The sequence below is a fragment of the Dermacentor silvarum genome, chromosome 1 (assembly GCF_013339745.2).
Source record: "Dermacentor silvarum isolate Dsil-2018 chromosome 1, BIME_Dsil_1.4, whole genome shotgun sequence".
NCBI lineage: Eukaryota > Metazoa > Arthropoda > Arachnida > Ixodida > Ixodidae > Dermacentor > Dermacentor silvarum.
Window position 1 is genome coordinate 38,324,461 of NC_051154.1, and position 15,718 is coordinate 38,340,178.

Here is a 15,718-nt window from a genome sequence, read left to right on the forward strand (position 1 = left end):
TGTAGTAAGCTGCTTATTTTAACATATAACACACAAAAGTTCACCGTGCTCCAACTGCTTATTGTTTTATCCGATATATTCTTAAAACCGGTAATGTTTAGTAAGTGGGTTCGACCTTACCACTGTTTCTAAAATAGGAAGCTTGCTGGGTCCACACTGATCTGCCATAGACAGCAGGTCACATAATCAATCTTAGACTATATTACTCAAGAAAATTCAAGGACTTTCAAGGGCCTTGAAAACATGCTTTTCAATCTCAAGGACATGTACGCACCCCAACATTGCAGAGGTGTTCTATTTAATTTTTTTACGTTACTGGATTTATGCTGCTGATTCATACATGACACTATATTGAATGGCCAATCTATGCATGCTTTTGTCACAAGAGAGTAGCAAAACATTGCTCTGCTTACCATCACCTCCTTCAGCCTCATTATCAGCCTCCTGGTCCTGGTGCTTGGACTTCTTTGTTGGCTCCTCGTTCTGTGCGTTGCCTTCACAGTCAGCAGCATCCTCTTGTTGCCTCTTCTTTCGCTTTTTCTTTTTTGCACTCTCTTCACTAACTTCATTCACGCAGCTATCCTGCAGCTCTGTCTTTGACTTCTTGGTCACAACTTCTTCGTCAACAGTGCCATTTTGCTGTCTCTTCTTGCCTGGAGTGCTTTCCTGACCAGGAGCATCCTGTGGCTCCCAGTTTTCTTGCTGTTGGTCACTATCTTCGTCACCTGAAAGCTGTGATTTCTTGCTTTTTGAGGCTTTCTCATCAGTGACATGCGGCTTTTCAGACTGCTTATTTGCTGGCTGCGGTTTCTGCAGAGTCTGCTGGGCTTTCTGGATGGTCTGCCAAACGTCTTGAGCTAGAGATGGGTTTCGTACTCCCATGCTGGACTGGAGGAAGTTCTGAAGAAGAGTGATAAAATAAGTGATATTCTATAAAGTAACTATCTCAGTATTAACAAACGTGAGCAGCTCTTTCATACAATACACAGATACTCAATGCAATGCACTTTTTTTTTAGTGTCTAATGGTTCCATAATGGTCCCGCTGACACTTATCATACAACCCATAATAAAAAACAGCATCAACAAATTGCATGCTGCTTCAAATCTTCAACGGACTTTAGAAACAAAGGAGTGCATGAAATAATATATCTGTGCTAGTCTTTAGTAAAACTCATGTTAGATGAATTTAGTGGGAGCCTGTCCCGGTTGCAGTGTGCAATATTCGATGGCAACAAACATGGCCACCAGCTTTTTCTATCTCTTCTCAAATTTAAAAGATAATGCATCTTTTTTTATTTTACGTGCCCCTTAGCGAAGGATAATACTCCTTCACTACACAGAAACAAGAGGCAGCACCAGCTTTCAGCTTCATTCATAGCTCTTATGAGCACTTAAAGATTAGTGGTGGTCAGACCCCTGGTCATCTCAAGCAAGCATGGCCGACAATCGGCTTTTGTTTATAGTGATTACCTGACACCATGTCATACAGCAGCACAGGGACTATGTGAGATGCCCCAGTGGTGGGCTCTGGTTTAATTCAGACCACCTGGATTTCTTGAAAGAGTACCCAAAGCTCGTTACACAAACACTCTTGTACTATTCTGCCCCCACCAGAATGCGGCCCAAGTGGCTGGAAATTGAACCTGCCACTTCAACAGCACAGCTCCATAGCCACTGAGCCATGATGGTAAAGTCACATATGGAATTCATTTCACAGCTACCAATTAAATATCAAGGAGCGGTGAAGTAAAACAAAGTATGCAAATTTTGATGCAAGGTGCCTGGAGGAAGGGGTTGAATGAAAATACAGGGTTTACATGCTGTGATATATAATATTGCATTTGTTTCTCTATCAACCATTACAGTCAGCGTCCAATGTTTACAGGATCTGAGAAAAACTTTCCTAGCAGTTTGCAACTTACCGTAGCCAGTAAATTGGCACAACACTAGATTTTTCTCGTGTACTAAGGCAGGAAATAAAACTTTTTTGATGTTTCGCTGTGCGTACAAAACATCCCAAAGTGAGGAAGAGGAAGCAGATTTCTCTAAAGGACAAGCTTGAGATCATCGATCAAGTCAAAAAAGGGGAAGAACCAGACGGACATTGTGGAGGCCTCCAGTTTATTAAAGCAAACCATGAATTCAAGCGTCAGCAACAAGGAGGCAAGCACCTGTGATCGGTTCTGTGTTGTGGGAATCCTCGAGTCTCATGACCGCCGCATGCGCGGCGAACGTCGCGTCGGGCGCATGCACGCCAGCGAGGGTGGGGAGAGGGGAAACTTTCCTTTCTTGGGAGCACGCGGGAATCGCAAGCGCTATCAGTGCCACCGGGTGGGTCATGTGAGATCCCTTGCCCGGGTCTCTTCGGTCCCCAGCGAGCAGGTGGTAGCGGAAGTCTCCGCTACCGCTCTCGTATTCCCGCACACGGTTAGTCAACCGCGTTCTTGCCACGGTCGCCCGTATTCCCCAGTTGGTAAGTCGGAAGCCCTTCTTTACCTATAGTCGGGTACAACTTAAGAAGGCAGGAGAGGCCCTGCCCAGATGACCGAAGCACAGCAGCCAATTGCCTCCGCGAAGAAATAGTCCCGCTAACGCGACTCGGCCCAGCTTGAAGCGCGGGCTGCCATGTTCTCCATCGGCGGGGACACCGGCCGTCCAGCTCATGACGTCAGCTAGAGCGTGCGCCCATTTCTGGAGGCTCGTATGCATCTGTCTTTGAGGGGGCAAATGCCGCTGCCTTCTAAAGTTGTACCCGACTATAGTGTATTATTATCTTCGAGGGAACCGTCAGTCAACTATAGCTAGCTGGCCTGCTCCAAGTGTTAGCTGCAGTCGTAATAAATGCTGTCCGAGTGTACACATGGTTGTCGTCTATTGTTTCCCCGAGCTTGTACCGGACCGCGGTTGATGGGCAGGCATGTGCCAACTGCGGGACTCGGTGTGTCGAGGCAGAGAGCCGTGGGCATCTCCCCTATTTCCCGACAGTGTCTCTCTTCTTTGTGGTTGTGCCCTTGCACTACATCAAGTCATTAAGGAGGCAATCGTGGCCAAGAAAGTGTGAGGTGACTTGCAATCTAAGCGGTTCAGACTCCGCGTGGTGTTTCCCGACATTGAAGAGGCGCCACTAGTTAAGCTTCGCAATGCCAGTTCGCAAAACATTCCAGTGAACAATAGAGTTTCCTACAATGTCCTGAACGATCGCAGCACTAGAGGGAACTCTAGTGCTGCGATCGTTCAGCCACCATGGGAATGGTGGCTAGAACATGGATTTGTCTATCTTTGTGCTTGTGGCTTGAGACGTTCTTGTCACTTTGATTATTACACTATACAGTGTAGACCGCTTATAACGTAATTCGCCGGAGTCGCGAATATCCACACTATAACCAAAGCAACAATTTTCAAAGCCCGCACATATGCAAAACATGTGCACCGAGATGCCACGCGTATGCAACAGTCGAGGAATGCGGCTAGAACGTTTGAATTCAATTTACAGACGAATCTCGTTAATGCGAAATAATTCACGCGGTGGCGCCTCCGACTGGCATTGCTCCTCTCTCTCAAATGGCAAGGTCGCCGATTCTGCGTTGCGCCGGAACATGCGTGTAAGTGCCGACGTCTCAGCCACGCTACCGTAGCCACGCGTAGAAAATGGCAGTGAACCCTTCTTTCTCCTTTATGCTTCCTCTACTTTCTAGTCACTTGCACCCACGCCGGCAAACGCCCGCTTCCCGATAACGGCAGAAAACGAAACTTCGGGGAGCTGGCGCCAGGCCGGCTGGAGCGGCGACGCCTGCACGGCGGCGGGCGTGCACAGTGACAGTCAAAAGTGAGGGAGCTACGAGGGAGGGCGAAGAGAGCCACCGAAGCGGCGGAGTTGCCGAGGCGAAATCCACTTCCCTGCCGCCCTCCTTCCTCACATTCCACGGTCTCCGCGTGCGCCTTTCGCTGTGCCGTGCCGGCGCCGCCCGCTCCCTGAAGTTTCGTTTACTGCCATTATCGTGAAGCGAGCGTTGGCCGGCGTTGGCAGTTTCGTGGCCCTCGCACGCTAAGCGCACCGTGATATTTCACGACTTGCACTAAAGATTCTGGTTTCAGCCTCACTGGCTGTTCGTTCGCACCGCGTGCCCTTCTCCTCTACTTCATCTCTCTTTTTCTTCCTCGAGCACTCTTTGGGGCGCCCGTTTGAGGGGAGCGTTCACCATCTCCACTGACTTCCGTACTCTCAGGCAGCCGCACTGTAACCGATATTTCGTTTCCCGCAACTGCACTATGAGCGATACGTGTATACATGGAATGCTATGGGAAAATTAACGGGAGTCTGAAAAGACCGCACTATAAGCGGTTGCTTTATAAGTGGTCTATACTTTATCTGGGCCTAAATTGGACTAAATTTCAAAGCAATTTGTACTTTTTTTAATGGAGAAGGCAATAAGACTCTGCAAGCACGCATAATCGCTGCGAAGTGCAGTGGTTCCGCTTGTCCATGCATCCATGGCATAGTATTTATTATCGGGCTTCTGTGTTGGAGGTCCTCGATTTGAATCCTTCCATCAGGCAATTTAAATAATGTTTATTTAATTATTTATAACGCAGTACATTCTTAAAATTGATCACTTTGCAAAGTCCCGAAGCCATTTAAAGCCATAAGGCCAAAGTTTAGGCAAATCCATGTACTACCCATTATTCCCATGCTGGCTGAAACTGCCCTGTTTGCAGCTCCCCTTAACCGTGCTTTCGCCAATGCCCACCAAGGCGCCTGTTGCCAGAAATGAGAGAGTACACTGTGCGAAAGGTTACCTTAAACTAATTAACGAGTAAAGGCTCTACAAAAGACCATCACACATGTACAAAATTTCGCACATCATGCTGCGTTGATGCACATCAGTAGCACCACAATTCACTCTAGTAATTGTAGGAAAATCTATGCTGAGAACGGCCTGCTACTACGGAAATGTGCGGAGCAACTTGCCATTGTTTTGAAGCACGACAACAAATAGTGCAGTAAAAGTTGGGTTAACCAGTTCAAATGGAGACATGGGATCTCCCTTCTGGTGAATCGGCCAGTGTTGACAACAATGTTGTAGATAACTGGAAAACCGCAGTTCTCCTTGTGCACATCGCAGGTTAAGGACCACGTAACATTTTCGATGCCGACAAAAGTGGCATCTTCTACAAGTTGAGGCTAGGAAAGATCTTCTGTTTTTCCGAGGATCCTTGCCAAGGCGAAAGAAAGGCATTCAAGGAGTGCATAAGTGTTCTCTGCTGCAAAATGGATAGCACTGAGAAAACAAGGTTGCCAGTCATAGGCACGTCCAGAATACCGCTCTGCCTGTGCAACATGCACGAACCCGTGGACTAGAAGCCCAGCAAAAGTGTGAGAATTACAAAGCAGAAGAGAAATGTGCTGCTCTTAATGACAATTGTTCGAGCCACATACAGCTTCCGGAGCTTCATGCCAAAAAGGTGGTGTATTTTCCACCAGGCACAACACCGAAGGCGCAGCCTATTGACCAGGGCATTGTACACTCGGTGAAGTGGAGGTACCGCACACACCTCGCTGAGCATTTGCTGTTTGATATGCAGCATAAGCGAGACTCAGTGACTGATCTGAGATTTGCTGTTCCAAGTTATTTCTGATGTGTGGCCGCAGACTGAACCAAGAATTACAGAAAATTGCTTCTGAAAAGCTGGATTTGCAGCCGGTGACAGTGAATGTAGGGAGCCCGTGTTGCCACTGGAAGATCAAAACCAGCTGGATACAGGGCTCTGGATAGCTGTCAAGGAGGCCTTCGGGAGCCAAGAAATCTCAGGATATGCAAGTTTGGACAATGATCTTGTCAGCACAGAACAGCTGACAGATGAAGAGATTGTTGCTGAAGTCCACAGAGTGCCTACTGCAGATCAAGAGGTAGATGAAGAAGAGGAGGAAGGCAATAGATAGATTGTAGTAGCAGCCCAGAAGGTGACAACTGCTCAGGCCTTGGGCTACATCCAAGGCCTAAAGAGCTATTATGAGCAAAATATGGCAGCAGATGACATGAACAGCCTTGTGATGATGGAGGCCTGCATAGTGTCCAAAGCTATTCGTCGTACAGCACAGTCAAACCTGACAAGCTTCTTTCAGAAGTCTTAAATATCAAATTAAATTAAATTATGGAGCTTTATGTGCCAAAACCACGATCTGATTATGAGGCATGCCATTGTGGGGGACTCCAGAACTTGGACCAGCTGGGGTTCTTAATGTGCACCTAAATCTAAGCACACGGTTGTTTTCCCATTTCGCCCCCATCGAAATGCGGCCACCGTGGCCGGGATTCGATCCGACAGCCTCATGCTAAGCAGCCCAACACCATAGCCACTAAGCAACCACGGCGGGTCTGCTTCTTGTGTGAGGTGCACAATTCACTTTGGGTATAACAGGCCCATTTAGTGTACACATTGAAGTCCGTTGAACAGTATTTGGATTCATCATACTACTTTTACAAAAGACCAAAATCTCCACGACCAAGGTCTGTTGTAATGAGTGTATACTGTACCAGGGTAAGGAAATATTGAGCTTTGGCTCAAATCCCACAATCCCAGTGGGGTTATGCCCAGTGCGATACCTGGGCATGATCCCAGAGATTAGGCAGGCCCATGGGGTGCTGAAGATCTCAGAACACATTGTGGTATCTGGGTCATATACGCTAACTAATAGATGCTCTCATTGTCGGCTAAGGTGCTATTTAAGGCTACTAACCCACTGGCTTCCAAATACAGGATGCTCTTTTTTAAGCTATACAGATTTTTCATAAAAAGGCTATCGGCATAATGATCCCGGCATTTTTAGAGTTGCTAAGCGAGGCAGGCATGCTTAGCTGCTAATAACGCGAATTTTAGATGACTATTTAACAGAAATTTATTCATTGGATATTTAAGACAGTGGGGGCAGTTGTTCATATGGCAAACTTCAAGGAAGTCCATTTTAACGCACCACACACACACATATATATATATATATAATTTTGTTAAATCGTGAAAATCGCACTGAATTTGAGATATTCCCCCCCATAATTGAATTTCAGCTCAATCCAGGCAGCATCAAAACCGAACTCACCGGGAGTGAAGAAAAGGCCATCCCGCGATCATATACGATGGAAACGCCCCGTAATGAAAAGCGTGACGAAGTCTGAAAATTAACGTCGCGGCAGATACTGATACGGCACATTTTGCCTCGCGAGCATTTGCTCTGATGTGCCGTATCAGTATTTGCCGTATCAGTATTTGCCGTGACATGCTGCCATTCAAACTTTCAGACACTTCGTTCTGGGGCATTTCCATCTGACGTAGCAAGGCACACTCAGTTTCTAGATAGCCTGCACTGAGCGCTGAAATTCAATGATGAATAGCTCGAATTAGGTGCGATTATTAATTTTTAAAAAAGAGGGCGGGGGTGCATTAAAATGTGACTTGTGAAATTTGCCATAACTGCTGTTTAAAGGGGTCCGGACACTCTTTTTTAACATACTAGTAAGAAAACATTCCTTATCTGTTGTGAACATGTGGGCCAAATATCATTGCACTGCATTGCAGCAGGGAATTTACAATCTCGTGTCAAAAGTGGTGAAAAATCACTTGCTTTTGCTTCCGCAATGTCATTATGCAGCGTCATTGCAAGCAGCTGGGCCCACAACAGCTACTGTATTGCCTGAATTCGTGATCGCGAGAACATTCTAAGTAATACAATTATTGCTCATTTGAGTAGAGTAAATAAAAAATATATGTCTGATCTCAAAAAGGCAGAAAGACCATTTCTTCTTCGCAGTGCCAGTCTAAACACAACGTTTATGCGTCTGCCGCACATGGCCTCCGAGATGAAAAATGTAGCGTAGATATTGCTGTCTCCCCTGTGCAGCTTCCAGTGTGCTAGTGCAAATGAAAGGAGATAGAAAGCTGCTGATCGGTCCAATAACTACATCTAATTTCACTTGTGCTTGAAGGATTCGAAAAATTCTTGCGGCAGGGGATTCGTGAGGCGACCTAACTTAATAGTGATGTTATTCTACGCTTAGTTAGAAAAGTGTTTCAAGCCCCTCTAAGGTGCTAATAAACAAAATGTAATTAAAAATATTTTGTTAATTAGCCTTCTGAAACTCCATCACTAGAGGCAAAGTATGTCCACCTCACCTAGGAACTCCTCTGTCAAAATTCCATGTTCGCTACGCTCATAGCCTCTCTACAAAAACTGTATAATAAAAAAGCACTTTGTAGTATGCGTGCCGCATGGCCCTTCGTTTTGACGTTTTGATTATGCTTGCCCTGTACACGTGCGACACAAACTTCTGCTGTCGCGGTCGTTACTTAACGCTCTGGAATAATAAATGCTGAATAAATGTGAACAAATAAGTTTTATTTACAATATGAAGCAGCACTTTTCAGTTCAGAACCTTAGCTGCCAGTCGCAGATCCATTTTTGTGTGGAAAAAAGTAGAAACACTAAGGCATGAAAACAGCACTACACTTTTCACACTCTCATCAGCTCTCACTTTTTTGCACTGCACACTTTGCATTGCCATGCCGGATTTTGTTTGTCAGTGTTTGGCAGAATCTTACATAAGAAATGCACGCACTGCTTCAAGGCACATAGGTGTTGGAATGTACACGCAGACGCTCTACAAACATGAACTAAAAATAAAAAATCAAAGCACCCACGAGGTGGACACACCAGTGCTATCTATTGACAATCTTTCTGAACTTAACCGGCACATATTGGCTGCTATGGCATCCAGGAATAGCTTTTTAAACCCACAATGCCTCCAACATGGTGAATTGCCAACTTTGGCAATATAGCCCCCGCTCATGCGCCTGGCGGTTCGCTGGCTTTGCCAGCCAATGGGCTAAATATTGCTTTGATGGTAGATACAGTACTGCTGATTTATAACAAATTGTTGCCAGTGAAATTTCATTGGAGTTGCCATTTAAGCATATTTAAGTTATGAGTTACGTTGTCAAATGCTCTGGAATAATCTAGTACAGTGCAGTAAATAAGACAATTTTTTGTCAAGTATCATCTGCTAAGAATGGGCAAAACCAAAATAAAAGATTTACAGAAGTACCATATTTGCACGAATCTAATGTGAACCTGTTTTCCAGAGAAAATGGGTCTGAAATTGGACTGTGTATTACAATCAGATACAAAATCAAAACTTGACAACAGCCTACCATCAGAGCCACCAGCTGCAGTGTCATCGCCATCACAAGATGGCGACAGAGAATGTTTTCTTGAAGGTTGCTGCGTGTTCAATTTGGACTCCACTACGATCAGGGACAGAACCTTCGATCAGTCACTTTCGGAGATATCACTTCTGAGAAATTTAGGGAGACTTGGCACTGGATGTGTTGGCGTTTACGGCCGCTAGCGTTTCTGGCGATGTACTAGGCTCGCTATCTCAGTGCCAGGAACACTACATACTTCGACAAGTCCAATACACATTCACGTAAAATATCGTGAAAGTGATAGCATTTCTAAAATTGATAGCTCGAGAATACCACCCCTGTGTGCTTAGTATCTGTAGCCAACTTAGCACAAATGACGACGACATGCCACTTCCATTATGAAAGCTCACCTTAAAAAAAAAGTTAAATTCTGCATGTATAGTTTTTTTCTGATCGCGAACGTGAAAGGTATGCTATGTTTTTTTTTTTTTTTTAATAACGCAGGCGCATATTACATTCAGGTACACTTTCACTTTATTATTCTAAACCCGTGAAAGTTGGGCGAGCATTAGAATTGTGTAAATATGGTGGATGCAATGACGGGTTAATAGAACATGTGAAAAAGTAGATCAGTGTTTGGCTAAACATAATTACAAAGGCGCAGTTACCTTGAATGGCTTTTCTTTCCTGGGTACATTGTTGAAGTTCTGCATTCTTTCGAAGACCTCTCTTACACGTGGAGCCATGCCTTGTGTTTCAATAATCTTTGACAGGAGCTGGAATTCAGGTACAAAACATTTTTTTTTTTTTTTTTTTATGCTGAGAGGTTAGTTCTTAGTTAACCTGCACCACATAAGAAAGCAGCTATATGACCATCTCAGTTTAAAATATTTTTCACTCTGCCAACACGCTGTAAAGTCAGCTCGAAATATTTATTGCAGCAAAAAAGAATGCCTTAGTAAATTGCTTCACTTCTGTACTACCTCCAATACCAAAGAAAAAAAAATCAAATACTTAGAATGCTCCGGCAGTTTTCAGCACAATGGCATTTCAGTCACATGCAGCAGTTGGAACTTAAAGAACGAAAATGCAACGGACAGCCTTTGTAGACCAGATGTAGTTTACCAAGAGAACAGTCATTTCTGCAACTCAAGCCCCTGTCCTCTGCCAGTGGCTTGCCTATTAAGCCTATGTCTGCCAGTGGGAATAGGTGACTTGCACTTGCATGGCAGCACTAACACTTACGTCACATCCTACACAGTGATGCTTAGAAGCAAATGCCAATTTTTTTGTTTGTAGACGTACTTTGTTGAGCCCTTGTTACTTTATGAGTAAATATGAAAAACAAGACACAGCACAAGGTGCAGATAAAGCAGAGAGAATGTTGCAGATACATGCAAGTATGCCTCAGCAATGCCACTTCACCAGTGCCACATGTCATGTAGAAGCTTGGCATGTGTTCGGCAGTGGCAGACAAACCAAGAGAAGCAAAATGTAAAAAGTGAGTTTTGAGCAAGACCAACCAATACTATTCGCCATTAGTTGCCTATCACATGACACTTCTATGGATTTGTAGAAGTTTTCTACAGATGCCACTCCTGGCATTCAAATTAAATGAACATAGAAGCTGAACGTTACAAAATGGTCAGTTCTTAGATACATATTTGTCTTGAATTAAAGGAGCCCTGAACGACTTTTTATCTAAGTCTAAAAATGCATTTGAAGTTAAACTAGACTATTTCAGAAATATTATGCCGCAAAAAGTACTTCAATGCATTCAGCAGAAGCGGAGTTATTGGCAATCGTCCCCTACGTGGTGCTTCCAAAGGCTACAGCGGAGCCATAGCCTTCGCAAGTGCAATTAGATTTTGGATGTTCACGTAGACACCATTATTTGCGATTTTTGTGCCTACAACCTGCCAAATGCGATTGACTTCATCGAGGTGCAGTGAACTCAGTCAGCAGACTCGCCGCGGTATTTACGATATGTAGCAGACCTCAGCTACATGCAGCTGTAGTGAGTATGCCCAGTGTTTGCATTGTGCACGACGGGGCTTGAGGGCATGCTCACACTCATATGCTCTAGTCTGGCCATGCTACGTGGTGCGGACCAGCTTTGTCCTGCACTAGCTTGGCCAACGGATAGTAGCCACATCCAACTTGCGCATACTGAAGCGCTATCAATAGCTTAATACGAAGTGAAGTCTGCCAAGGCATCTAACGAGGAGCCGCCAAAAGTAAGCGCGCGCTGGCAAGCGTGTGCGTGGTCTGACCTTAAGTTTCGTGTGGTTCGTGGTTAGTTGAGTGTTCAAAACTAGTTGAAATTAGCAAGATTCGACGGCTACAACACTGATAAGCAGGGTGGCTAAAATTTAATTCTTATGCGGGTGGCCACGGGCGGGCGTAAGGAGACAATAGAGAGGTTTAGTTTGTCCGGTAATCGGGTAAACGCAGGCGGCCAAAAATTTTGTTTTGGCGGAGGCGTAAACCTGAGCGGCCTGTAGCTGCCACATGGTGGCGCAGAGCTCAAACAGACAAAAACAACTAATATTGCAGTAACTAAGTGTATTCTACTTCGCTGCTGGTGTAAATTTTCGGTAACAACACGATTGCGCCACTATGGCCGCATATGGGAATCTGCTATATTATGAAATAAAGCGTCCAGAAAAGAGTGAGGAGTAGGCTTCTGTTGAAGAGAAAGCGTTTGAGAAAAGGGTCACTTTGCGCTCCACCTGCGATCTCCATGCACCGCTCACGACTGAAAAATTTGGCTGAGATGGTCATAGCAGCGTCTGCTATCCGCGGACTGGTTTTTTTTTTTTTTTTACCAAGCGCGAGGGGTGATTCAGGATCCGTTTAAGGAAGGAGCACCAGCTATGTGAAGCACCAAAGCCGAGAGCCATTTCACTGCCAAAAAGAACAGTGCTTTTTCATTTTGATGGCAAAGAAAAAAAAGAAAAACAAGAGGTGTTTGCCTTGACTAAACTGTATTAAGTAAACATTGAAGTTTAGCGAATAGGAAGCACGAAGCATACCGCATACCTTTTATTTCTGCATGTAGTCTGTACATTTGTGCGCATTGTACTTCAGACAAATTATTGCCTCCTACGTATAAAGGGAAAGACATGTTGAGCAGTCAGTCAGTCACTGCTAACATCTGTTGTTCTTTGACTTCTGCAGAAATAGAAATTACCTGCCTTCAAAAATTTGCAGACTGCACTTTGTGAGCTTTTCTGCCATTGCATAGGCAAGAGCATACAGTTGCAATGTTTTTTTTTTTGTTTTCGTTAGAAGGCATTTCACCTTTTACTATGATCCACCCTACAACTAAGAAATATGTGATGGTGTGTTAGGAACATATGATTCTCACTGCTAAAGTCAACAAGTGATGCCGTATGTTCGGCTTGACGGTGCACTGCACAATTATGGCTTATACCAATGACTGTTGCTCAGTGCAAGATGCATCTGAATGAATCTTGTATAAAAACTCACCTCGATCCATTCTTGCTGCTTGACTTCTCCTTTAAATACTTGCGCTTTGAAGTTTTTTCCTCCATATCGTTCTGCTTCAGTAACACATTTGATGTGTTCCTTGTAGGCATCTCCCCTGTATTCACAAGACAAACAGAAGCCATCCATCACAAACCACATCTTAGGAAACTTTCAAGGAACAAGTATTATGAACACAGGTCTGCATAACAACAATGAAGGTGCCTGAAAGCAACAGCTGGTCAGCAAAGATGAGGGACATTGATAACAAATTTGCACAACTGTTAAGATGTAAATATGTAAAGAGGGAGTCGCAATACTCGGATCTGCCACACACCAGGGGGGGTACTTTTTAAGTGTCCACCTAATGAGCATGTCCATTTCGTCTGCTGCTGAAGTTCTGATTGGTTGGGTTGGGCCACGTGTCAGGAGACAAGTGCCCCCAGCGAATCCGCACTTCAGCAGCAGACAAAATGGACATGCCCATTCGGTCAACACTTACAGAACACTTACAACACCCCAAAAAAAAATAATAATAAAAAAATGCGTGCGACACCTGACAGTGCCAACACAGTGCAACAGCAACACATCATCCAGTACAGGTCAAGAATGCAGAAGTATTCTAAAAGTGTGTCAGGCAGGAAAATGAAACTTAGTTCAGCAACAATGAGCACACCACATGACACACCGCATGTATAAACTGCTAAGATCAACAAGTGTGGTGGCGAGGAAGACTGCTCACAGCTTAAACACATGCACAGAATTTTGGGACTACTGAAAGGGCATTAGAAGGGAGTTCTGACCTTGTTAGAGTTCAGAGAACCTCCTCGCACAAAGACAAGAAGGTGCAACATAAATGGTGGAACTAACACTTTTACTGAGAGGTGCATAATTTGCACCTTATGAATATCACCACCACCCTAGGATTCATAATGAGCGCGCCTGAAGTGGGCAAAGATGAGGATGTGAACATAGAGAAGAACCTAGGAAAAAGGTCAGACATCACTTGCTGCTTTACTTTTCTAACCTGTCAAAGACTAGTGATTCAACACTATTAAATATAGATTTGTGAGAAGTTCCAAAGTTATATGTTCTGAGGGACACTGCAGTGGAGGGTTCCTAGGGCTCTTTATAACATCCCTAAAATGGGCATTTTTGGCATTTTTCATTACGATATGCAGCAGCAACGGACAGGTCACATCCGCTGTAACATCCTGTGACAACGGCCAAAGGCTACAGCTGCTAGTCACCATGCAGGTAGGTACAATGGTTATAATTACCTGTTCGCCTCGGTACAAGTAATATTGGTAAATAACCTCTGCAATTTCATGGCGCCATCAACTTGCCCAAGCTTTGAAGTTACCCAATGCAAACACTCAGATTGAGAAGAGAGAGTCAGCGGTGAACTTAAAAGGTTAACCAGCAACTCAAAGCTTTGTCTCTTTTACCTGTCTCTGCATTCGTGCCTAGAGTACTGCATAACATCAAATTACGCTTCACCAAGTTGCTCAAGAATATACATTCGTGAGCATCAGTTACGTCGAACACTTTTACAGCAATCATTGATTGATTTTTTTTTTAATGTAACTATTTTAAAATGTCCTGCGAGGCGAATGATACTGAAGCTGTTTTGCATGATTTAACCAAAAACATTAGCACAGCAATTGGCATGTCACTACCGATCAATGAACTGGACATACATAATACCGGTGTCACTTTTGTTCGCGAACGGTCCCGATCCGTGAATCGCGATCGGGCCTTTTGATCGCGATCGTAGGCTGACGACCACGTAGTTTTGAGAGTTGCAGACGATCAACTGACAATAATACGATAATAGCCTTACCAACAACTACAAACAAAATAATATTTTCTTGAAAAAAAAAAAAAAAAAAGAAGTGTTTCATACTACAATTCTATAAGTGCTTTGAACCCACTAACGGCAACTGGTGCGCTTGAGCTCACCCAAACTTGATGCAGATCGTTGGGCCGTGCAGCAGCGATCACTGTTGATCGCGATCAAAAGTGACCGTGTGGCACCGGTATAATATCGCGTCACTTTTACCCCGATCACACGCGGCACTTTCAACCACGAACGAATTTCTCCATCGCGATTGGCTCATTTGCGCAGGCTGAGGAAGGGAGACAATCATGATGGAGAAATTTGATTCGGATCGGGCTTAATTGCGATCGGAAGTGCCTCGTGTGACACCGGACAGTACATGTACTGTACATTACAACACACAGCAGCTTATGTTACGATGGTCACACCATCACAACTTAACGGCCAACAATTAGATACTTCATTATATCAGTGCTTATTCTAACACAAGCGTTCAGCTACTATTCAGACAGGGACGTCGGTGTAAAACTTACCAAAAATCTTTGTTGCAGTCGACACAGGTAAGCATGTTGCAGCTCCGACATTTCGAGTAAATATGCTTTTCTACTTGGTTCTTCTTAAGCGAATCACCACACGTGTTACACGTAAAGACTACCATGCTTAGCGTGAATTATCTGTCACGACACCTTCGCACGAGTTAACAGGGGCAAAGGAATTGTGCCGACGAGGACAACTGCACGGACTGCACCGCGAACACGTGCTCGGATATCCACTCGACAATCCCGGAGAGTTCGTCAGTACGCTACCAACTGTAGAACGGAAATAAGCGCGGCGGTGGCGTCATGAAACAAGAAGCGGAAATGCACGCCAACACTCGTTCAACGATTGGTCGCTGGTGTCGCCTTCATGATCGATTCGCATTTTAAATGCCTGCGGCAAACCTTTATACTGCATTTTCTGTTATCTTTTTTCCATTTCTTTTTTTTATCACTTGACTTGGCTATAAACTTTGTAACCGCCCAATTCAAAGAAAATATCCACATCAGCATCATCGTCTGCTACTTTTCGGTCGGCTGCGCCGACCGTTCTGCTATGGCGAACTGCGCTTGCACATTTGATAATTTTCGCGAACACGTGGGCTGGGATATCGCAAGGCTGTTATCGGTAACTTGGCTCCCAAAGTTGACTGCCT

General features: G+C 44.5%; 1 protein-coding gene across 1 annotated transcript in view; it reads right to left on the bottom strand.

Annotated features, from left to right (window-relative positions):
* The window catches only part of LOC119460814 (cell growth-regulating nucleolar protein), a 29,946-nt gene extending 14,596 nt beyond the window's left edge, over positions 1-15,350 (bottom strand). The window contains exons 1-4 of the mRNA XM_037721913.2: positions 15,060-15,350; positions 12,690-12,804; positions 9,866-9,973; positions 414-900 (exon numbers count right to left, since the gene is read on the bottom strand). Coding sequence (XP_037577841.1) covers positions 414-900; positions 9,866-9,973; positions 12,690-12,804; positions 15,060-15,184 — 835 coding nt within the window. The 5' untranslated portion in view covers positions 15,185-15,350. The remainder of the gene's footprint in view (positions 1-413; positions 901-9,865; positions 9,974-12,689; positions 12,805-15,059) is intronic.
* Positions 15,351-15,718: the final 368 nt, after the last annotated feature.